This window comes from Cuculus canorus, chromosome 14 (genome assembly GCF_017976375.1).
Source record: "Cuculus canorus isolate bCucCan1 chromosome 14, bCucCan1.pri, whole genome shotgun sequence".
Taxonomy (NCBI): Eukaryota; Metazoa; Chordata; class Aves; order Cuculiformes; family Cuculidae; genus Cuculus; species Cuculus canorus.
The window spans coordinates 10,418,021-10,441,905 of NC_071414.1; the positions used below are offsets into that span (position 1 = coordinate 10,418,021).

Sequence of the window (23,885 nt, forward strand, 5' to 3'; positions counted from 1 at the left end):
GAGCCGGTGTCGCGGCAGCTCCACACACCCACCCCCCCCCCTCCCCGCTCTCATCGCGGAGCCTCCCGGTGCGCGGCCGGCGTACATGAGGGGGAAGGGAGCCCGCCTGGAGCCGAGCAGACGCGCAGCAGGGGAAGGACTGCTCCGAGGAGCCGCCGCCGCCGCGCCCCGCGCCCCGCTCAGCCCGCCGGGGCCGCCGGGACCCCGTCTCGTCCCCTCCGCGCCGCTCGGGAGAACCGGTTAAACGCCTTCCATGGGGGAGAGAGGAGCCCGGCCCCCCGCCGCCTGCGCCTTTCCCTCCCTGCCGGAGGCTGCTCCTCTCCTGAGGTAAAACCCACCCCTCCTGCCTTCCCCGACACCAGGACTCTTGCGAGGGAGGGGGGACACCGCGGGGCTGCCCACAGAGAACGCGGGACCTGGCGAGACGAGCCCGCCCCGGCCCCGCTGGATGCCGGGTCCCTGAGGAGTTAAAACCGCACCCGAGCACTCATCCACCTCGTCACGCGCGGATCTCGGTGGAAGGAGGGGAGCCCCGCACCAGAAACCACCCTCTCGGCAGCAGCAAGACAGATCTCCTTCCCCTTCCTCCTGCGCATCTCGCTATCCCCTCCCTTCCCTTTTCCCGAACGCTGCGTGTTGATTTCTGAGATGCAAATCTTCCTCTCCGGACAGCCGAGACTCGTATAAAGGACACGCAAATATCGGATCATAAATAAGAAGCAAGTCTGGCGAGCTCAGAAACCCAGCCCCAAAGGAGCAGCATCAAGAATCCACCCTTCTGCACAACTCACTCCCCACCCAACGCACACAGAATACTAATTTCCTGAGATAAGATCTTACCCCTTTAAACAGCCACACACGCGCATACACACACACACACAGAGTGTATATTATTACTAAATACAATAGGTTAAACCCAGCAGCACGAAAAAGCGTCTTCTGCAACTTGCTCCCCCCTTTCACTCTTCTGAATGCTGAGATCCTGAGGTAAATTTTTCCCTTACCCACAGCAAAGACTTTTTTTTGAACAGGACACAAATATATATTAGATTATAGAGATGTATTAAATTATTCCAGATTTAAATCTATTTTTTGCTGCCAAGGGGCTTGGGGGACCATACGTCATTGTATAGTTTTTTTCTTCCCTCTTAACTCATTTATGGGCGAGTCAAGGCTGCTGAGGAAAGAAAAAACGAGATAGTTAGAATCTCCTTATTCCCCAGAAGCTTTTTCTCTCATTGCTGTGCATTTCCTTTAAAAAAAGGAAACCTCTTATTTTGTGAACCAAAGATTTATTTTTCCCTTCCTCTTGGCCAGAGGAAGGAAACGGACACAAATTCACGCATTTAAATAGTTGAAGAGATCTATCTTTTGCAAAAAAACGAGCTTCTTTATCCAAATCTGAAATACATAGCGTGGAGGGAGAAACTGGAATATCTCGGTAAAAACAGGATACTTGCTAATCTTGCCTCAGAAAAGGACAAGGTAAACACTAAACATCAACTTGTTCTTACAGGGAGGATTCAAACCCTAAATATAATAAATGGGGGATTACGGGTTTGGAGTGTTAGTACAAAACAACACTGGAAATAAGTCAGCTTTTCCAGTCAGATTTCATCCACATCTGCAGCCTCCACACCATCATCAAAATGCAACCCCCAGCCCTGCTGCTTTTATGAATAATAACACAGCTGCCAATGGCAGTAGTGCTGGGTCAGCTTGGCTTTTTCCTGCTCCAGCTGCCCATAATATCCCGGATGAGATTTTGGGGTCAGAAAAATCTAAAACTCAGCAACAGGAAAAGCAAGAGTCCCTAGAAAAACAGCAGCTTTCCCCTGGCCAAAGTCAGGAAGCAGGCATGCTCTCTGAATCTGAGAAGGCTAAAACTGAAGAAAATCAGGGCGATAATTCTTCAGAGAATGGCAGTGGAAAGGAGAAAATAAGAATAGAATCGCCGGTGTTAACAGGATTTGATTATCAAGAGGCTTCGGGGCTAGGTACTTCGACGCAGCCCTTGACATCCACTGCATCTTCTCTGACTGGTTTTAGTAACTGGTCTGCAGCTATAGCTCCTTCTTCTTCTACAATAATCAATGAAGATGCAAGTTTTTTTCACCAGGGAGGGGTCCCTACTGCCTCGGCTAATAATGGTGCTCTGCTGTTTCAGAATTTTCCACATCACGTCAGCCCTGGCTTTGGTGGTAGCTTTTCCCCTCAAATTGGACCCCTCTCTCAACACCACCCTCATCACCCCCATTTTCAGCATCACCACAGTCAGCATCAGCAACAGAGGAGGTCTCCTGCAAGTCCTCATCCACCTCCATTCACACATAGAAATGCTGCTTTTAATCAATTGCCTCATTTGGCTAATAATCTTAACAAGCCACCTTCTCCATGGAGCAGCTACCAAAGTCCATCGCCTACACCATCTTCATGGAGCCCTGGTGGTGGTGGATATGGTGGGTGGGGTGGGTCCCAAGGTCGAGACCACCGCAGGGGACTGAACGGGGGAATAACACCCCTGAACTCCATCTCTCCCTTAAAGAAGAATTTTGCAAGTAATCATATCCAGTTGCAGAAATATGCTCGACCCAGCTCAGCCTTTGCTCCAAAATCGTGGATGGAAGACAGTTTGAATAGAGCTGACAACATTTTTCCTTTTCAGGTGAGCATGCTCTTATATCCATAAGAAAAATAACATTTAAGTGCATTAAACTGGGCTAGATAGGATTGGATGTCGGATTGTATGACTTTTGTGCTTGCACCTAAAAAAAAATGTGTCTAACTTGAAATGTCATAGTGTGAATTATGCCCGGAGCTGTGAATCATGGGTTTTATCATGGATTTTTTTTTAATTGCGGTGGTCATATAAATATCTATGGCCCACCAGACATCTGTATTAGCCAGCGTCCTTCAGCTTAATACTTAGATACATCCAGAAACAGCTGATGAACAAATTTAGTGGAGTACCAAGTATATCTACAAAAAGGAGCAAGGAAAAAAAAGTGCTGCCTGATGAAGTGTTCGAGAATGTACCACATCTGAGAAGAAGTATTGAGTGGTTGTATTTTGCTTTACAGTGTCATAGGGACTTGGAGTGCAACATAATTTCTGTAACATTTTTTGGAAACTTTGATTTATTTATTCTTTTTTACATGCAATCAATGCAGTTTGCTTTCCAAATTAATGGCATTAAATTTTGGTTACAGGCCATTAAATCATCACCAGAAACAGATTTGGATGACTTTTAGTTGGTGGTCTCCTATATGTTAATGTGGCCTTATCCTGGCAAGAGGCAGGTTGTCTGGCAGTTCAGCCTCTCCTTCTTGGCTGACTTTTTATGAATTTGAAAAGAACTGTATAATCTTGCCCCTAATTTGCAGCAAAAATTAAAACAGAAGTACTCTTCATCTGACCACTGGTTAAACCTTGCTTTTATGTGTGTGTGCCTTTTGTAAACTCCTTTAGGGTGAATCCAAAACCCTGAGAGTTCTTTTACATTTCGTGGGTTGTTTTTCAAGATCTTCAAATGAGGGCAAAAGTAAAAATTTCAAAATGATTGCAGTAATTTCTAGCTGTGCTGTAGGATCCAGGGTGACCTACTTTAAAATAATTCAGAAGATCTGTAGATAAAAACCATGCACTGTCTCTCTCCTGTTATAAAGCACCCTAATGAAATATAAATATATTTAATAATGCCTTTGTGGATTCAGATGTAGGAACTATTCAGTTCTCTGTGAACTGTTCAGTTTCTGTTTGGTTTGCAGGGCCTGCCTATGCAGCCTTCTGACAACAGAGCAGCTGCTGGCAATAACTTTCCATTAGAGACCTTTTTTCTACTGCAGAGCTCCTAGCTGGTTCAGTATCAGGTAGAGCCCTTGTAAATTTAGAATGCATAGTAATAATTGATTTTAATGTCAGGATTTGTAATTAATATAATGAACTTGTGTCCAGCATACCAAATTTATACACTGAAACCATTAGAAAAAGGGACACAGCTGGTGTCGGTCTTTTTTCAGCCTCACTGCAGCAAGGCTTGGCTCACAGTTTAATTCATTCTGTACCCTGACACATAGCTGATGTTCAGAGTGACAGAATGAGATCAAGTGTGTCCTTGCTGCTGTATATAAGGCCCAAATATATACACAGGGATAGAAATGTACTTGGTTTGACATCAAGGAAATTTCAGGAAATTGGCAAAGTAAGCCTTGACTTCTAGGTTATGTTCCAAGCATAAAATATCAGACACACGTATTTTGATCATGGTAAAGAAATAATTGTTGTGCAGCATGTTGGTATCTGTTTACATAAACAATGAGATGAAGCTGTACATGTCAAGACCAGGTCTGACACTTCTTCGTGCCAAGAAAAGGGAAGTGTTGGAGTGAAGTGCTTTCCAGTCTGTTACTGTCACTTCAGTGAAGAAAAGAGCAGGGCAGCAGAACAGGACTTCAGCACTGCAGACCTAGGAAGATGCTCATTAATTTTGAAGCCATATTGGACAACTGCTTTTTATAACTTTCTTTTGTATAAAATCTTTAGTTCCTTTGGTCACTTAGTAAATTGTGTGTTGAAAGCGTGGTGAATTTTTGAATCGCTGGAAACAAATGATATAAAATTTGGCCTTTGTCTTTTTATTTTTTTCTGATTGTATTCCTGACTCAAAGCTGAAATAAGGAGTTTTGCTTATTGTATATTTGTGTTCAGCATATATATATACCAAGTATCCCTGATGATGCAGTCATGTACTGGATAAGGCTATTTTGTTACAGGAATCTTCTTAGATTCCTATTTAGGAAATAATTGAAAGCTGTCTTTGCTGCAGCAACATAATGGAGTAATTTGATACAACTGTCCCTTTCATTTAATATTTATGTTTTGCTGCTTAAATCATTAACAAGTGTTGCTGCAATCTAGTGAAAGTTAGTTTCTTTAGATGACAGGAAGCAAACCAGCAATTGCAAACACTTGGGGATCACATTTTTTTTCCCTCAAAGCTTGCCTCTGCTTCAATGCTTGGTGAAACACAGAAGTCTGTGTTTTGATGGAAATCTTATGGTAACAAAGTGTAAGTGCTTGTTTCCTCTTTGGAAGAGACAGTGTTGCATAATGTCCCTATAAGCCACCAACGTGAACTACTGCTCATTTCAAATACTGCTGCGCATGTGATGCCAAATGGCACAGATGAAAGGAAAATACCGTGGTGATCTATTTGATAATCTTGCAATTGCTTGCTTGCTTGCTTGGTATCGAGAGCTGCATGCAAGACCACCTGCTTTTTGTTGTGTATTTTATTTGGAATTTCGTCTCACGGCATCTCAGAAGTAGCTGTTTGTAGGAACCTCGTTGCAGAGATGGAACTGGAAGCAAGGTCAGAGAAGACTTGTTACTAGATCTGTTAATGAAATTAAGTTTTGGTATTGTACTTTAGCCACTGGGCAGGCTTCCCCCTTCAAAGATCTTTTTGAAAAGAGAAAAGCCATTGTTCTTTGTGCGTTCATTTGAAAAGGAAATGGTCTCCAAAAGAAAAAACGGCTCCCAAATAAAAAAAAAATAAAAGGTCTTTTGGATAAAACAGCCTTCCCTGAGAATCAATAAATGAATATACTTTGACTGTGATTATTGCATCTTACAAAGTCACTTATTTTTTTAAATAATTGTTTCTACTTCTCTCCTAACAGCAGTGACAAGCTAAGTGTTCAGTAATTGCATTTTACTGCAGCACTGCCCTCAAGATTGTTTTGGCTTTCTTTCTGCTGTGTGCTTGCACTTCCTTATGAGAGTGGAACATCCTGCCTGTTATGCAATGCGTAAATCTTGCTCTGATAGGCATTTCCAGTTTCCCAGATCTCATCTTCAAATGCGTGACGATGTTTGTTAAATTGGTTGTTGAAGGCACAAGCAAGTTAAGCAACAGTGTTCAGCTTTCTGTAAAAATGCTTAAAAATAATTTGTGTTTCTTCCTGGAATCAGGCTTGAAAATAACTGCCTGTTTCAAAGAATTTTGTACATGACAGCAGTTCATTATATCCACTTGTTCAAAATGTTTTTTCCTTTCTTCTGCAGTGGCTGATTTCCAGGTATATAACCCCTTCCAAATCCATCGAGGGTCTGTGCCAGAGAGACTTTCTCTTCCCTCAGGCAGATATGGAATGTTTGAGAAAACACATACGTGATTACAGAATGTGTTTTAATTCTGAGCTATACGTCATGATTTGTTTGCCCATAGAAATGGGTTGATTTAATAAGTGCATTAAACAAATACACAGGGAATTGGAATTAGAAAATAATCTCTTGAATGCATTTACCAGTATTGTCCTCTTGAAGGAATTTTGCAAATAAATTTCTTTACCATGTCTCTTTATTTTAAAACTTGTTCTTTGGTTTTGAGGAGCCTTTTCAGAAATTATGATGGTTGGTTGCAGAAAATGAGGCTACCTGTTTTGCAGAAAGCTTTGCAGAATTTTGTTTTTAATTCTAGCAACAATAATTATTCCAAGAAATTTAAAGCTATCGTTTTAAAAGGGAATAAATACCTGAAGATTGATTTTTAAATGTCTGTTTACTCATTTTTCTATAGCTGCATCAGCTGTGTAGTAATTAGTGTTTTGTATGCTGTTCCCCACAACTACTGATCTGTGGAATGAGAAGCACTCTAATGTGGTATGACATGCACAAGTGAGGTACTGTGGAAGTTAACACTGTTCTTGTTTTATAAACTTACTGCTGACGTTAATACTTTGGCTTTGGCCCTCCTGTGTGTTTTTGACCTCAGGGTTTCTTTCTAAAGAGAGCTTTTGTTAGAAGCTATTTGAATTATGTTTGTATTTTCCTAAGATTAAAAGGAGTGCTCTTATTAAGCATTTCGCTTTGAAAATTGCATACTTAGCAGCCCAGCACAAAGACTGAGAACACAAGATATTGTGGAAGATAATTTCTAGAATATACATGAAAAAATACGTGGCTAAAATAGAATCAGACATGTTACTGGAAATTTTTATAAAGGTCTGTCATTTCTAACACTTAAAAAAAAAAAGTTCAAGTTTGACTAAACCAGAAGTGCTCTCTCCCAAAAAAGTTCCGATGTTATGCGTCACTTAACTTTTCCAGCTTTTTCTTATTGTTCCCTGGTGAAGCTATAAAAGATGATCAGGGCAGCATACAGAAACATCCTTTCAGGAAAAACCTGTTTATTCAAAGCCTTTAATTCACTGGATACTGGACTGGGAGCTGGAATACAGCATTTGCAGGGTGGGAAGGAGGAAGAGCTTACCCAAAAGCATAATCAAGTCCAAATTTGCTTTGTAATTAAAAGGAAAATGTGGAACTTGTAGTTAGTACCTGCAGTATTCCCTCTCTGCAAACTGTGTTTTGCCTGAGACACAAAGCTTTTTAATTGTGGGAAATGGGTACAAGGTTTCAGAAAGTCTCAGGCTTCCTGTGCTATAATGAGGGTAGCAAATGTAGTTGTGAGTTTTCTGATTTTCACAAGTAATCTAGTTCTGCAAAGATTTAAATAAATAAGTGCCAGTTTTACAACTACATCTACTCCATAAATACGGATTAATCACCTTCAATAAATTGCTTAATGCAATGGCATACTTTACATTGTTATTCATGCCTCAGTCTTCAGAGAAATCATATTTTACCAGATTAGGCACAGCCTTATACACCAGCAAGTGCTCATACCTTGCCAGTCTTTATTGTTCATATAGCTTGGGGTTTTGGCACTGAGAGGCCCATCGTGGGAACTGGTGAAAAGAAGCTCTCAGGTTCTGGAATCTAAATTCAGGTGATGATAATGCTGTGGATGCAGATTTAATATAGTGAATCTGCACCTTAACAGTTAAGGTAGATGTACATTTTTTTGATGTGCAAGAGAAATTTAGGTATGGGACTTCTAAGTGCAAAGTATGATCTTCCTGTGCATGAAAAAATCATGTTTAATTTCTTTTGCATAGGAGGATGTCCCAGTAGATAATGTACATGCTTAGTACCAAGTGACTTTCTTTTTGGAATGAAATGGTTTTGGACTTTGAAAAATATAATTGGATAATAATTAGAATTTAGTGATGTCGTGTTTGCAAGTGGTTCCACTTTTTACAAGACCTCTAAACATAAAATAATCTGACTGGGTGCTACTGGGGAGATTGCTGTAGTCACCAAAGTGTTTTGCCCATAATGAACGAATCCAATGACGAAGTTGTGACATAAAGTCCTGGGTTCTACTCTCTATACTTTAACAATGAGATTGCATTATTATCAGCACTCTACATACTTATAAATGGTTTCTAGACAGCAGGACAATCAGAGTAATTTTATTTTCTATATCCAGAGCTGGTCAGTGTATATTTCAAAACAGTAGTGTTTGCTGCTTGCTGTTGTAGAATTTTTGCAACTCTCTCTTAAGCAGATCCCCTCACCTCCTATATATTATTGTAAAAACAGTACTGCTCATTCAAAATTATGTTTAATGAATGTCTTTTGAACTGTTGGCTCACATTTTAAGCGTAGTTATGTACGACATCGTGTTGATGTCTTTCTGGTTGTTTTTCTTTTTTTTTTTTGTGGCCTTATGTTTGACCTGATGTCTTTCTGCCTCTGTTCTGTTTCCCAAGGATAAATATGTGTGCCCTTTGAGCCCTCTGATAAAGCAAAATTTTAGGTGCTCTAAACAAACTTGTGTAAAGCCAAGTTCTTGTGATCCGCCAGGGTTAATAATATCAGGCTGTAGTTAACTTATTTTGTTACTGAAATGCGCATACCCTGCTTTATTCCAGGGTGGTCATTACCATTAGATCTTTTCTTTATAAGTCAATAAATAAGTATACAGTAAGCAGTCTAGCTCCATGGAAAGCCCTGTAACTTTGTGAATTAGTCTATTAAAAACACCACCATATTGTTATTAATTCTCTCTACATGAAGTCTCTTGAAGAAAACATCACTTTTTTTGAAGTTGGCTTATTTATTTTATAACTTATAAATAATGTGTGTTCAAGAATAGCTCACGTTTAGTTACCAGTTAATGATCAATATCTTGACTGTTACAGCTACACGTTTCCTCAGCACTATGGCTGCTGCTACTAACCTGTCATCAGTCTTTTTTTGTGTGTTAGGCATGTATGGCATATATATATATATATTTCCAATGTGCTGTGTTTCTGATAAAATGTGTTTGCCATCTTGGAAGTTAAGGCTGGCAACATTTGTGCTACTTTTTTCAAAGCAGCCTCAAATTAAAAGGCCTTTAAGTTGCATAGAAGTTCTAAAAAACTACCAAAGATGACTTTCTCCAGAACCATGGACTCTTCAGTGTTATTATAAGTCCTGTGCAAACCTCTGAACCAGTTGAACGTGGCATTTTGGCTGGTCTTTACTAAGGGCATACATGACTGACATCTTTTCATGGGATAGATATATGCAGGCTTACTTATATACCAAGTACTTAATTACTCTGTGTTTCCAGAGAGGTGGACTGCTGTATTAATTTCAGGAATATATCTGAATTCAGTGTAACAGTAGTATTGACTGTTAGAATTATGCTTAGCACAGTTTGCCATCTTCTAATTAATGAGCAGGGACATGGAAAAGCAAATAGTTTCAAACAACCTGGGGATGAGACTGATCTTCCCAAGAGTGTTGGGGCTGGGCAATTCAGCACTAGGAAATGACCCTGATGATTAGATGTGCTGTAAGCAAAGACTTTTTGTTGGAATGACTGGCAAGAAATAGATAGCAATATGCCAGAGTTTTGAGGGTGCTCTAGCCTATGCCAGTGTTCTCCACTGCTATGACAAGTTACTGGGACCACTGGAGAGTGTGAGCATGAATGTGGGCTGTATTTTAGGCAATCCTCCTTTTTAGGTGATTGCTAATGACTGCAGTTAGGAATATGACCAGGTAATTGTTGTTTGTGGTATGATTAGGAGCTTACAGACCTTATACTGCAGAAGTGACAGCTAAGTGGTTCGCTCAGAAGGGGAAAACTATGAACTCCTCACAACAGAAACCTTCTATTGGAGAATGTGGTGTCCCTATTGGCTAACCAGTTCAATTCCATTTTTTTGCTCCAGATGTATACATACATAGATAACATGGATAGGTGAATAATTTTGTCAATGGGATTGATTTTTTGCCTCCATTAGTGACCTTGTATGATACTGTAAAGATTTCGAATTTTATATATATTTGCAGTTATCCTGAATTTGCTAATTAAAATGATGTAGTACTGGGATATTTTATATTATAGCATCAGATCTTTAAGTGTGAAATTTACTGTTTTGGTTGGGGAAGTCTGAACCATACATGTGTTAAATGTTGACTTTGGTTAATACGAAGGAGAAATATTTGGTAAGTATACTTCTAATGCTTGAGATAATGAAACATCGAGGTACATGAGACATCTTGCCTCCCTTTTCTTCAGTTCTCCTTCCGTTCCAGTAATGCTTAGAATACCAAACTTGTGAATTCAGGGGATTAAAAATCAGAATTGTCACCTAGTAAACCAGAGTATTTGGAACACTGCTGCTCGTATGGAATACTTTATAACTATGCAGAATTTGAACTGACTGTGCAGAACTAGATTATTTAAGTTGTTGAGGTAGTTGTTTAGGTGAAGGAAATTCTGTGTTTTTCTGGAATTTAGATTGTCTTAATTTGGGCTGAAATACCGATTTTATGATTTCTTATTACAGTTCTGTCTCCCAGGATATGATCTTTACTTCCAGTGAAATTATTTTTAACAAAGTTTAACAGTATGCAAGGAATACAAACTAAATATTGAATTGAGATTCTTACATGATTGGTTATGATAAATATAGGTCAGATTAATATTTAAGAATATTCTAATCTTAATATTCCGGTGTCAGACTGACATTAGTGTTGTATATGTTTTTGTTTAACTCTAGTGTAGTAATGTGGCTTTATTTGTATTTGCTTGCAGGATCGCACAAGGACTTTTGACATGCATTCTCTGGAGAACTCACTAATTGACATAATGAGAGCTGAAAATGATACACTGAAAGGTAAATTTAGACAGAGTCTATTTCCTGAAGTAAATAATTGGGAAGATGTTACTTTCTTAGAGTAAAAGACTTCAGTTTTGGTTAGGAAAAGTGAAGTTACATTGTGCACCTAATGCATGTCAGTCAGTTCGGGTGGGCCTCCTTTTTTTCAGTTGGCTCTAGCTGAAGCTGTTGCAACACAGGAGCACTTGAGTGTGTTTTGTCTTTATACAAAACAGTGCAAAATACAAACATAAGCTGATCTTTTGTCTAAGTCCCTCAGTGTTGTTTTTAATAGATACAATGTGTGCAGCCTGTAAAAATGATCAGCTTCACAATTCTTGTGCAGCTCCATGAGATATAGCTTCTTGCTTAATAGCGTTTTCCTTCTGAAGTTACAGTTCTTTCTGTCTTGGGGAAGAATGAGGTTTACCTATGTCATTTGCAGAAGAACAATGAGTATTTCATCACATTTTCTTTTTTTAGATCTTTACCTCTCTTTTTGTTCGTGCCCTGAATTGCAGAATTATTTGTACCATTGAGAAAGGAAAAGGGAGTTGAACTGACTTACAGTTGGGATTTATATTTTTAGGGGGTTTTATTTTTTTGGCAGAGGTAGTCTTCCTCTGAAAATACTTCAACTTACAAAATATTCAAAGCTTTGTCTACATATTTCATCTAAACCAGAACAGAAATTGCTTAAGGTACAAAATCCAGAAGTCTCTTTTCTTATTCTTGTCTTGTATAATGAGTGACCTATTTCAGTTTGATGGTTACTTGTATAAGTAAAAGTAGTCAAACACTTATTTAGCCAAAATTATCTAAGCATTCAGTTTTGTTACCAGTCATAGGACCACTAAAAAACCCAAACCTGTATGTGTGGTTTCTGAAAGTAAATTCCTTTCAACATCAAGGCTTATGATGTTAATGCAATCTACCTTGTTTTAATAGTGATTCTTGCTCAGAAGACCAACCTTTGATAAACTGGCAATAAGTTGCATTGTTTGCATTCATTATGGTTTGAAATGCAGCTTGTGTTGCATGTGCACAGTACTATGCAGCAATTCACGGTGATGAGAAGCACCAAGAAATGCATGTATTAAAATGACAAGGAGAGCTTGATATAGATGAAAGTAAAGCCAAATGAATTAAAACCCCCAAATACATCCCCTCCTTACGTGGTGGGGACCAGGCTTTTATTAATGACAAGTAGTAATAGCTTTTATTTGTTTTCAATGCTGTCTGGCAACGTCCTATACCACCAGCATTGTATACTCAATCAAGAACCATGTGTCCTTCCTTGACTGCAGTGCCTGTAATTTGCCCGGAGACCTTCAGTCCAATTGTCAGGCAGCCCTAACCCAGGTTTTAGCTGCTGAAAGCTGGCAAGATAACAACCCAAGGTGATGTGGCTGAGGAACAAATACAATTTCCCTTTAAATTTGAATTTAACAAAGTTGAGTTCATATATATTCATATGTATTCAGCAACAAAAAGGGTAGTTCTGTACACCAGTATTATTTTTAGTTAAAATGCTTTGAAAAGATTCTTTGCAAATGAAATATTTTTTGAGTGCTTATTGTGTTTTCAGAATAATGGAAAAAGTGTGCCAACAAAGAATACGTATAGTTCTGGTACACAGTAATTCCTGCTTAAGCTTGTTTGTTAATCTTCTCTGCAGAGTCATCTACAGTTGTCTAAAGTTTTATGTGTGTTGTATCATACTGATCAGAACACGGTAATATCAATCAGGTGTTGCATTATTTTTTAAGTTGTTTATGAATTTTTCTGTTTCATGGCTAATAGTTACAGAACCATAAAGAAAAAGCCTCAAAACTGAGGTGAAAGACTGAAGTGATCTTTTGTGAAATACTTTTTCAAGGATTTCCTCAGCAAAAACATTGTTTGCTTATAGTGAAATATGCAGTACACTGAATTTGACTGCTGCTGATCAGGCATAGCAGACTTAATGCAGTAACTTATTTGTTGTGATATACCTTGGAATGGATCTTTATTCAAACTAGCATCTTTCAAGTTGTGGTAATGCTGCACTGATCATCTCTAAGTAGGTCAGGATTTGTAGAGGAGAGGAAATACCTTTAGCTAAATGAACTGATACAGCTGGAAAAAAAATGTATCTTGCTGGTACAAAACATTTCAAGTCAAGTCTGAAGAAGGACCCATGTGATCACAAGCCTTTCGTGATTTTTTTTTTCCCATCTGTATCAGGTACTCTATGATTATGTCTTAAGAGAATCTGTCTCTCCTTTTTTCACTTTTCTCATCTTGCCTCACTTTTATTTAAACTGAAAAGAATCTTGAAAAACCTTGGATCTAGAAATTATTTTAAAATTATGGTTGTCAGTTCAAATCTTGATGCCATTTCAAACACCTGCCCCTACAGTTAAATAAGCAGATCTATAAGGTTTTTTGGTTTGCATTTTAAATGGGTTAATCAGTGCATACAGTGCATTTAAACTAAAGTTGGATACTCTCAGAAAGGAAAAGCTTCTGGGTTTGAGGCTTTAAAAATAGCCTGGGCAAGACACGAATAAATCATACTGTAGAGAGCAATCTCAGAATGGCATGGAAATAATTTAGATGATCTCACTAATAGATCTCACTGCTATCTTCTGAGCTTTTGAGAGGCTTTAATATTGACTCAAAATACGTTCAGTATGTAACACTAATACCACCCCCTTTCATATTGTAATGGACTTAAGAGAAAGAGGCATTATGTGAAAATATGCCTTCAAAACAACTGAAAGAGTCTGGACATGCTAATAGATGCCAGTCACAGTCTGGAACCTGATGTGTCTTGGAAATAATTTCTGTCTTTAAACGATATGTTCAGAGCAGCAGGTTTTGGATCTCATAATACAATTTTAAGTAGAATTCTTCAAAATTTACCAAAATCCATGCACAGTATCTAATTCTTGACTAAGTTGATAGGACTGTGCTAGCCTTGGATTTGTTTAGAGCAGTAGTAATTATGTTTGTCAACTGTCTTGCTACATGAAATAGTATTTTCTGCTTGAGGTTCAATATCACCCTTAACACTTTCGATAAGCATTTTACCATTTCCCCCCCTCTTTTAAAGTATATTTTTATCCCTGCTCAAATCCTCTTCCTTCGCTGAGCAGCTGCCATTTCAATATGTTATTTTTATCCACACAAGTGAGCGTGCTGCATGCTGCACAGCCAATGACAGCCTGCAGAAGCCTTTCCCTGGAGACTAATTGCATCTTCTTTACAACATATTCGGCCTTCGTGAGCTGAGCCTGGGATCCAGAAACTGATTTTTTGAATCTGGGTCTTCCAGATGGCAATTTAAGCATTACTGTAATAGTAGTAGATTGACTAAATATTTCCTTGTTAAATGACACTGAAATGTCTTTAAATACTTTTATGACCACAGACTGCTTTATTACTGAAATATCCTATGGTTCAGTTTAGAATATAAGGTTATCGCCTGGAAATTATGCAAGGTGAAATGGATTAAAGCAGCAGGCCAGTAAATCTGCTTCCAGCACTACAAAGTGCTCCTGTGAAATTGCATGCAAATAGCACAGTATCTGCATGAGTGCTATGAGTGTGAAATAATCTCTACAGACTGAACACACTTATGCGCAAAAAGGAAGGTTTTAGAAGTAGCATAAGGTGAGAGTGTGTGTGCAGACAGTGGGAGAGAGTTGAACAGCAGATCTACGTTTTACAGATAAGAAAGCCAGAATGCTAAGGACTGGCACCATTCAGGATTTCTCTGAGCAAGCAGATGCTCCTTAATTGTATTTTTAAAGCAATCATCAGCCCCTTAATATTGATGTGAAAAACTTTCAGATGTGAAGAAAGTAGGTGAACCTTATAAAGTGTTCTTTGATGGAAGGGATCAAAATAGTTTTGACAGTATTTTATGAATATCAGATTAGAAAAGGAACTAGTTCTTTCTTTTCCAGCTGCATGGATTATGCAACATGTTGGTATTAATTGGGTAGAATGGGACATCTAATTTCTAGATGAGGCAGAAAACTTAGAGAATCTGTCGAGAATCAGGCCAAATTTTTGCCTGGGCTAGATAACAAAGGCTACGATTCTTTATGGGGAAGCAATCCTTTAAATATACGCAGGACAAAATCTGAGCTATTTTAAAATATAAAATAACAGATTTTGAGGTTTTTCTTGAATTGTAAACCCATCTTTGTTTTCGTAGCAGTGAGGAATGCTTCAGGTTGGTCGCTAAGATCAGCCTTTCTTCCTTACTTGTGGTAGGGAAGGTAAATAGGTAGTAGGTAAACTATTTACTGAATTTTGAAAGTCGCAGGCCTCTGGCAAACATGTACAACTGTACTAATGCTGCAGTCATCTTTATGCCTCTGCTGCCTCCTGTGTGGGAGCGAGCTCTCGCAGGAGAACTGTGGTGGTGGAACCCCAGACTTCTGAGAGCAGCACCAATGATTCGTCTCATTTGTGTGCCTTGTCCCAGAACAGTCTTATTTAAGGATTACTCATTTGCAACTTTTACTATAGCAAATTTAGGATAAAATGCACAAAACCTTTTGCTTCTGCTGCACCAGGCTGTAGCCAATTTTTTGTGGACAATTACATTGGCCATAATTATCTTTGGAAACTCTTGATGAATTACTGTTCTCAATGTTTCTTACTCAGGATCTTCTTGAATTTTACCTCCTATGCAGTAACCAGGAAAGGCTAATGGCATTTCCAGACTTTGCATATTAATTAAGAGGAAAAGCAATTGTTTTCTTATCTCGAAACATTGCTGAATTGGGTCCAGTAGTAATGAACTACAACCCGAGCTGCTGGAGCTGCAATGGGGGACATGCAGGCTGTGCAAATCTTATTTGAAATTGGCAGCTCCCATTCCTGCTGCAATCCACTATATTCTGCTTGGTTAGAGAAGTATTATAACTTATTGACAAGTAAGGGCATACTTTCTTTCCAAATGAAGCTACAATGCATAATTTTGGGGCAATATTCAATATTTTAATTTTTTTAGTGTTTTGATTCCTCTCTTGGTAATTGAAGTGCTTGATTTATCCCCATTTTTCCAATATTTGGGGTTTATCAGAACCTTTACTTAGAAACAGCCACAATCGAGTAAGAAAATGAAATCCCCTGGGCGGCAGGAATGAGCAGAAATCATAGAATCAAATCTTCCGTTAATATTGAGATCAGACTATAGATTGGCTCTAAACTTGCACAGAAGAGGACGTATGCGATGCTACAGTTTTGCACGGGTTTGCTCTATAATGAACTTCCAGCGCTTGTTGTTAAGTGGGCATTTGGGTTTGCGACTTGAAGTAAAGGCTGCTCTGTACGAGAGGCTTCGTTTGGTGACGCTTAGAAAGGCAAGATTCTATTTGGAAGAAAAAAAAGTCTTGCCTCATGCTTGCAGAAAGATGAGGACTCGAACACAGATGCTATGGAGATCAAACAACCCTGAGCGCGCAGGTTTGGTCCGGAGTGGCTCCTGGTCTCTCCCACCACTCCGCGGCAATGAGAGCTCTTTCACCGCAGACCAGGGAGAAGAAAGATGCTTGGAAAGAGGCAGCACAGAGGCACTGATGGAACCCCGCAGTCTGAGCGCTCGCTGCCTGAGAGGGGCTGCGGAGTCCCTGCCGCAGCGCACCAAGCATTCGCAACGCCGGTGTCTGCGCTCTCCTGCCGGGATTGCTCCTTTGCGGCTCTGCTCCACCGTACTCGCAGCCCATGGTCTTCCCTCCGCTGGCAGGTGTTGTAGCCGAGCGTGGGGAGCGGGACGGGACTGCAGAGCAGCACCTGCAGCGGTGGCTCTGCGAGCTCCGGAGCGGGATCCTCCCTCGGCTGCAGTTAAAGGTCGCCGTTCGTGCTGTGCTTTCTGCAGCCTGCTGCAGCCCTCAGTTTGTGTAGTACCAATACTAAACAACAAGGGGGACTTGTCATATGCCCGTGTTCTAAAACTCACAGGTGGACTCTCACTTTCCCCCTCACCCTCAGCAGTCCTCACCCTCTTTTTCTGAGGAGACCTTAGAGCAGCTTCCAGCACTGAAAGGGGCTCCAGGAAAGCTGGAGAGGGCTTTTTATCATGGAGTGCAGGGATAGGGTGAGGGGGGAAGTGGTTTTAAGCTGAAAGAGGGGAGATTTAGATTAGATATTAGGAAGAAATTTGTTACTGTGAAGGCGGTGAGGAACTAGAACAGGCTGTCCAGAGAAGTCGTGGCTGCCTCATCCCTGTACGTGTTCAAGGCGAGGTTGGATGGGCCTTTGAGCAGCTTGGTGCAGCGAGAGGTGTCCCTGCCCATGGCAGGCGTTTGCAACTGATGGGATTTAAGGTCCCTTCCAATGTAAACCATTCAGTGATTCGGTGATTAAAACCACAGCCCAACCAGCAGAGCAAGTACGCTGGGTGCAGAGCAGTTCAGTGGCAAGAGAAAGATCATGGATGTATCCAAGATATTTTGGATGGTACAGGCCTTGAAGCTAGACTGGTTGCTAAGTTGTTAGATGATTGCCTGGTTTTGTGGCACTTGATGCCATGAGAATGTGGAGTCAATTTAAAAAAGGTTTTTAATTCATAGCAATCTGAAATTGGCAGCATTTAGGTGGATGTAAATGAAACTAGAATTTCATGTTCATTGAAAAGATGTATGTGGACTGCAGCACAGGTTGCCCTGAGACAAAAGTAGAATCTAATTTAAGTTGAGACTGTTGAGATTTTTTCATGATTATTCCTTGGCTTTGGCACTTTAATTTTCTGCTGTTGACTGCAAAAAGCCAAGACCCATCTATACCATCTCAAAAAGTGTTGTGCATTACCTAATAAATAATTTAAACCATCTGTGTCCATGTACACTGATGCGTATGATTTAAAAAAATAAAGCGGTACTTAAGTTACTGCTGTTCATTTTACTGTTTGGTGCAAATTTTCTTATTACAATGAAAACTGCAAAATCCCAGGAAAGGGATGCAACATTTAAGACGGTATGATAAATATTTTTGCCTAATATGTAATAAGTTGGGAAATCATAGCACAGTCCAAATTATGCACTGAAATGGAGCAGTTTAGTCTTTGTTTCAAATGATGGAAAACATCAGTTAGAATAAGTGAATTACTATTGACATTAAATTAATTCTCTTGCATTTATTGATATTCTTACTTTTAAGGGTATAGTAGGCAGTTCAGAGGTTATGGTGCTGCTCAGAGTTTGGGGCATTTTTCAAAATATCAGCCTTTGTTTGCCTTTGAGACTGCCTTCAGAACTTGAGTTTGGCTTATATTAGATATATATAACGTTAAATGTAGAATTGAAAGAAAGTAAGGTAAGGAAACATACCATTATTTGCTATGCTGGTACGAGTTCTAAGAAGAATTACTAAGTAGCTGAAGCTTTGTGATAAAACCCATGTTTTTATAGAAATATGGGTCTTGATAATGCAGATATCAAACAACTGGATGGTTATACATCACTGCTGCAGGATTTTGAGGTAGGATATTAGTTCAGCTGAGGAAGAGCAACACCTTAATTTATGCTTTGTCTAAAATGGAGCCATTGAGCAATAAGCTAGAGGGTATTAATGTAACCACCCATTGAGGCCAGGAAATTCTTTCCCCTGCCACCACAGTGCAGTACAAATATCCCAGGGTTTTCTGATCCTGGTCCAGCTTTGAAATTGGTGTTAGGATTCCTGTTCACTTCACTGGTGTATGAGACCTGCTTTTTTTTTTTTTGTCCAGTCTTGAAACGTTTCTCATAGGCCCCTTGCCATGCTGCTCCATCTCCAGAGTCTGTATGGAAAATTAACTGCCTTTCATACTCCTTAGACAAGATATTTCCTAGGAATTTGTGTGCTGCAAATGATGCGGCAGATAGATTTTTAAAACACAAGAAAACATTGAAATACCAATAAAAATTTTTATTTCTAAATCAGCGATTTGATCTTGAAAAGTGTTGCAGCCAACAAAATTTTGCTGAATTCCGTGATAGCAGCCTTGCTAATCTGATTAAAACCTTTGTAAGGTTTCCTTGCCCTTTTTAAAATGTTTTTTTATTTTTGTTAAATTAGTTCCATCCCCCCTTTTTTTAGAATTGTGTTTAATGTTCTGCCTTTTCAATATCACTGTCCACCGAGAGGGATTTTTTTTTTTTTTTACTTTTCTGAATTCTTGCTTTGATAGTTTCTGACCATCTTGGATCATCTTCAAAGCAGCCTTTAGTTTGGAGCTGTGTTCCATGAGTAGTGTCTGTTCCTTGAATCTCGCCTGCGTCCCCTCCCAAGCTGCTGATAGTACCTGTCTTTTGTCTTTTTGCTCACTTTGTTCACTTTTTCCCTTGATGTTGAGTTGTTAGCTCTTTGAGTCTTTCGTTAGCTGCATTTGCACACTCGCAACCATCATGTTTATCAGACTAGAAATGGCATGAAAGGAGCAGAACGAAAAGCCCAAAGTGCTTTTCTTAACCCTGGAGATAAAGAAGAAATGCGAGGTATAATGTGAATGGGGATGAGTTTTGAAAAACAGATAAGGACGTGACAGATGATGTAAGGGTAAACAGGAAAGTCATACAGAAACACTTTTTAGTAGTGTGTGGTCTTTGTATAAACCCGAGAGATGCTTCAGCAGCTTGAAATCTGACTTTTCTGTCAGTTACTTAAGATATTTCAAGAATGAATTGTGATGCATGTACAATTTATATTTTCAGTATTGACTTATTTTAATTCAGCGTTAGGTAGAGTGATAAGAATGATTGATGAGGTCAATATGAAAATACATCTTACAGTATATTTATCTGCATTGTTTATTGTAATGCAGATTGGTTAGCTGTGATGGTAGTTCCTTAGGCTTATTTGAAGTTTTTTTCACTGTAATGTTGATAAGTTGCACTATCAGGTTAGTGGAGCAGTCACATATTTTTGCTAGATGGGCACTTGTCAAGTATCTTTAGAGGTGCAGGGAGTGTTGTTTCAACTTTACTTAGAAATCCTGTTAAAAAGAATCCCAGCTCAACAGTCAGATTGGATGAGCATGAGGAAAGGATAGATTTTGTGTATGGAATGTGGAGGTAATTATGATATGTAAAATCAAATATATAAACCAATTTATAATACATTCATAAATTTCTAGTGATTTATGGTAATACTATGTCCAAATCTTCATATTGTCGGTAGTGTTAGTGCACAAATGATGGGGGAGGTGGGGTTGGCTTGCTGAAGGCATTCTAAGGAATGTCTTTATTGTTCGTGTGTCATTTTAAGTTGTTATAAGTAGTGTTGGTGTCTGGTCTTGTAAACCATTTAGAATCTAGGCAGACGAAATGAAATGCTGATTCTTTTAAAGTACACTTTTCTCTTTCTCTTCCCATTTGGGTTGCGTGTGGGGAAGTGTATAGTACAGTTTTTTCACGTATATTACAGGAAAAAATAGTGTCTCATCTATGCTGGTTACTGTAAAAATGAAAAATGGTGAAACAGTATGCTGCGGAGCCTAGTGTGTGCTTGATGTTTACTTGCTTATGTTACTATTTCCTTATCATTTGGGACTGAAGTAAGAGGATGCTTAGAAAAGGAACAGAGTACTCATGTTGCATTCCAGGCTGTCTTGTGATCATTCCTTCCACAGACAAAAATAAGTTGCTTTGAACCTGTTATTGTACTTAAGGAACTCTGGTTTTAAATCTTGCAGCATGGAATTATATGCCAATGTAAATCCAGCTCTTGCAAGTCACATGCGGGAATTGCATTTCAGGTTATTCATTAAAGCATGGGCACAACTCAACCTTTTCCTTCATGTTGCTAGGCTGATGGTATAGGGAGATAGCAGTTTGTCTTGAGGTGGAACACTGTGTATAAAGAATCCTGGAACAGAGTACATGTGAAGCATGACTGTAAATAGGAGGTTGTGATGTTTTTGCACCCTTTCCATATGTTTTCACAAGTTGTTCAATGAATTTTATAATAAGTTTAATAAATTGGTCTTGTCACTTGCAAAATAAATTTTGTCTAGCAATTTCTAGCATATGACACCCCATTCTTTCCTTTCCTCATGTCAGAAAGTCCATTCATTACTAAGTATTTTGGAATTTACTGAAGTTAGCACATTTGAAATAGTTCTGTGGCTGAGAATCTGATTTGCTCTTTGCTAACAAAGCTGTGTGATGCTTTTCCTTCTCCCAGTTGCAAACTCTGCCTTTCATTTTTTTATTTCGAAAATGAATATAGTGATAGTGTAAGTGTTCAAAAGATAAATGCTGCCAACTATTCCGTATCATAAACTGGAAGATGTATTGAGGGAAAAGACTGGATGTTTTTATAACTTCTTGTTTGTTCTTTAGAAGTTTTACTATAATATCAAATAAAGCTCAGTGCCACTAGCAGTAGGGTGGCTGTTTTTCTGAAAAACATGTGTAATTCCAGCTAACATCTGGTCCCCAGCAGCAGGTTGTGCTCCATGATTTGCTTTTTCTGCTTTTAATTTCTTATGTCTGACCCTGTGGAGGTTCATAGAGAGGAGGGAAGAGTGATATTCAAATATGCCTGATATTTAAGAGTTCAACTTACACTGCGTTACTGGAGATCAGTTTAAGGTAACTGGAATCGGAAAATTATTCCTATCTTGTAGACAAAAGCTGTAGATATTTTCAGGATTTAAAGCAGATTTGTTTAGAAGATTTCTTTATATTCTTCTGTTTGACAGCAAACAAAACTTCAAAGTTAGCTTTAAGCTTCTATATTTTTGAGAGGAATGAGACTAGGTTTGGTTTGTCGCCTTTCAGGAGTAGTTAAATGGTTGTTGAAATGAATGAAAGATCATCTCCTGAGGTTCAGTGCACGTGGCCCAGTGTCAGTCTGGCAGAGCACCTGAGAGCATCAACAGCAAGGGAATAATAACGGTGGTGGGTTTTAAGGCTCTTGCACAATCTCAGCTGCAGTGTGTTCATAGGTAACCCTTTTTGGTTTCCATTTCCCCTTTGGACGATACACTTGACTAGCATGCTGGAAGCTTGTCTGGGTTTTACTGTCCTAGTTGTCCAGTCTGGGTATTAGCTAGAACGTCTCAGAAAGTTGTGTTTGAACCAATGCTGGGCTGGACTGGCTGAGCTGGAAGTGCTTGTGCCTTTCTGCCCTTGGTTGTGCCATGGTGGTGTCTCTGGGTACCATACAGCAGGGTTTGTGCAGTACATGGGAGAAGGAGCCATTAGTCCTCCCCCCCAGCTACTGAAGATCATTCTTTCCCAAATATAACTGCACAATCACTTCAGTGAGGCAGTTGTGCCTTAGGTGGATTAAAGCCCCCTTCTCCCTCCCAGTTATTTGATGTATAAAGTTGTCAACAATCAGACTATTAGAATTTATTACGCTGATTGCCTACTTTGTGCCGTACAGTCAAGTCTACCTTTTTACTGTGTAAATCCAATTAATTCAGCATAATCATCAGCAAACCAGTGTTGCGATCAGGAGAGCGACTGCTAAAAACTTCTGTAGGTGGATTCTTCTCAGAGTTTCAGAAGAAAAGAAACCTGTTTGCTTTTTGTATGTCAGTTGTGTTTTGTGGCAGTGACCTGGAATTTAAAGTGAAAGATTCTAGTCGGACCTGTACTCAAATGCTATGGAATACCAGAAACTTCATTTTGTTAGTGCTCTTGACAGAAGGAATGGGTAAATACATGTCTCCAAGATCTGGCTTTACTTGAAATAATGCGTAATACTTGCATCTACAGTAGTATTTCAGCATTTGTTTGGACATTTTGGACATAAACTAGAGCTTTTTTTCAGTGTGTTCCTTTAAAAATAAATTTGCAGGAAAATATGCAGGTTTTGGCATTTCTGCTGCCTAATTTTGCAGAGTCAGTGCTTCCAAAGGTGTTAATCCTTGATTTTACTGTGCAGCCAAATGTGGTCTACTTTTCTGGTTTCATTCTGACATTGCTAAAAGTGTGACAAATGTGCATTCTCCAGATGCGTATATAGAGGTGTTTAATTTCTGTCAGATCGTCTTAGATTAAGAAAATACTATTTGAACATTTTTCATTCTTTGAAGTTCGATAGTGTTTGAAATCTGCATAATAGGGACTCATATTCCTTTTTAGTAGCTTGCTTTTTGACATCAAGTTTTACAACAGGGATCTCATTTGACAGTATTATAAAGGTGGCTGTGACTGTAAGATGCAAACTTCTGACATGGAGTAAGTTCACTGTCAGTGTAGATTTGTTAAGTCTTTGATCAGTTTATTCTATATTGACAGAATGTATCCTGGATAAGGTATCAGGTGGCCGTGTCACTCTTTACCTTGCATTAGCTGTTGTCCCACAGCCGATTGAGCATGTGCTTGGGATAATTTGACAGAAATGAGATTATGGGCTTGAACTGGGCAAAATTTTTGCACACATGCACGTCATATGTTAACAATATGGAACTGTGGCCAATCCTTTTGTCCTTAATATTTTAGAATCAAAGTAAAGGAATGTGTAAAAAGCAGTACTGTTGTGCCTGCCATACAACACTTTATGACCCTTTATGCTATCCTATTGAAAATGTCACCTGAAACTTATAAGACATTTTTGGATATAGCTTTGTGTATAATACACATAGTTAGATGTGATTTTTTATGTTCTAATTTAAGAAAGCGTGTATACCTCTCTGGCAATACCTGCTTTGATCTCTGAATTGCTGCTCCATACACAGAGATAATTTAATCAAAAGTAGGTTAAATATAAATGTTCTTTATAATTTTAATTCTTCTGCTTTTGGTTTGGCTAAGGATATGATTAGATTCTTTGGTGAAATTTGGCTTGAGATGACCTTACAGATCTTATTGTGAGATGTAATGTTACCTATGGTAGAAACGTGATCCATGCATTATGTGAGAAATGCTTTGAGAAACTTAAGGT

The 23,885-nt window shown here is 39.1% G+C and overlaps 1 protein-coding gene across 2 annotated transcripts in view; it reads left to right on the forward strand.

Annotated features, from left to right (window-relative positions):
* Positions 1 to 222: 222 nt before the first annotated feature.
* CPEB4 (cytoplasmic polyadenylation element binding protein 4) overlaps positions 223 to 23,885 on the forward strand; it is a 41,742-nt gene continuing 18,079 nt past the window's right edge. Inside the window, exons 1-2 of one of the 2 annotated variants that reach the window (XM_009568038.2) lie at positions 223 to 2,665; positions 10,943 to 11,024. In XM_009568038.2, the coding sequence (XP_009566333.1) occupies positions 1,544 to 2,665; positions 10,943 to 11,024 (1,204 nt within the window). In that variant the 5' untranslated portion in view covers positions 223 to 1,543. The remainder of the gene's footprint in view (positions 2,666 to 10,942; positions 11,025 to 23,885) is intronic. The other variant, XM_054079902.1, reaches the window with a different exon arrangement.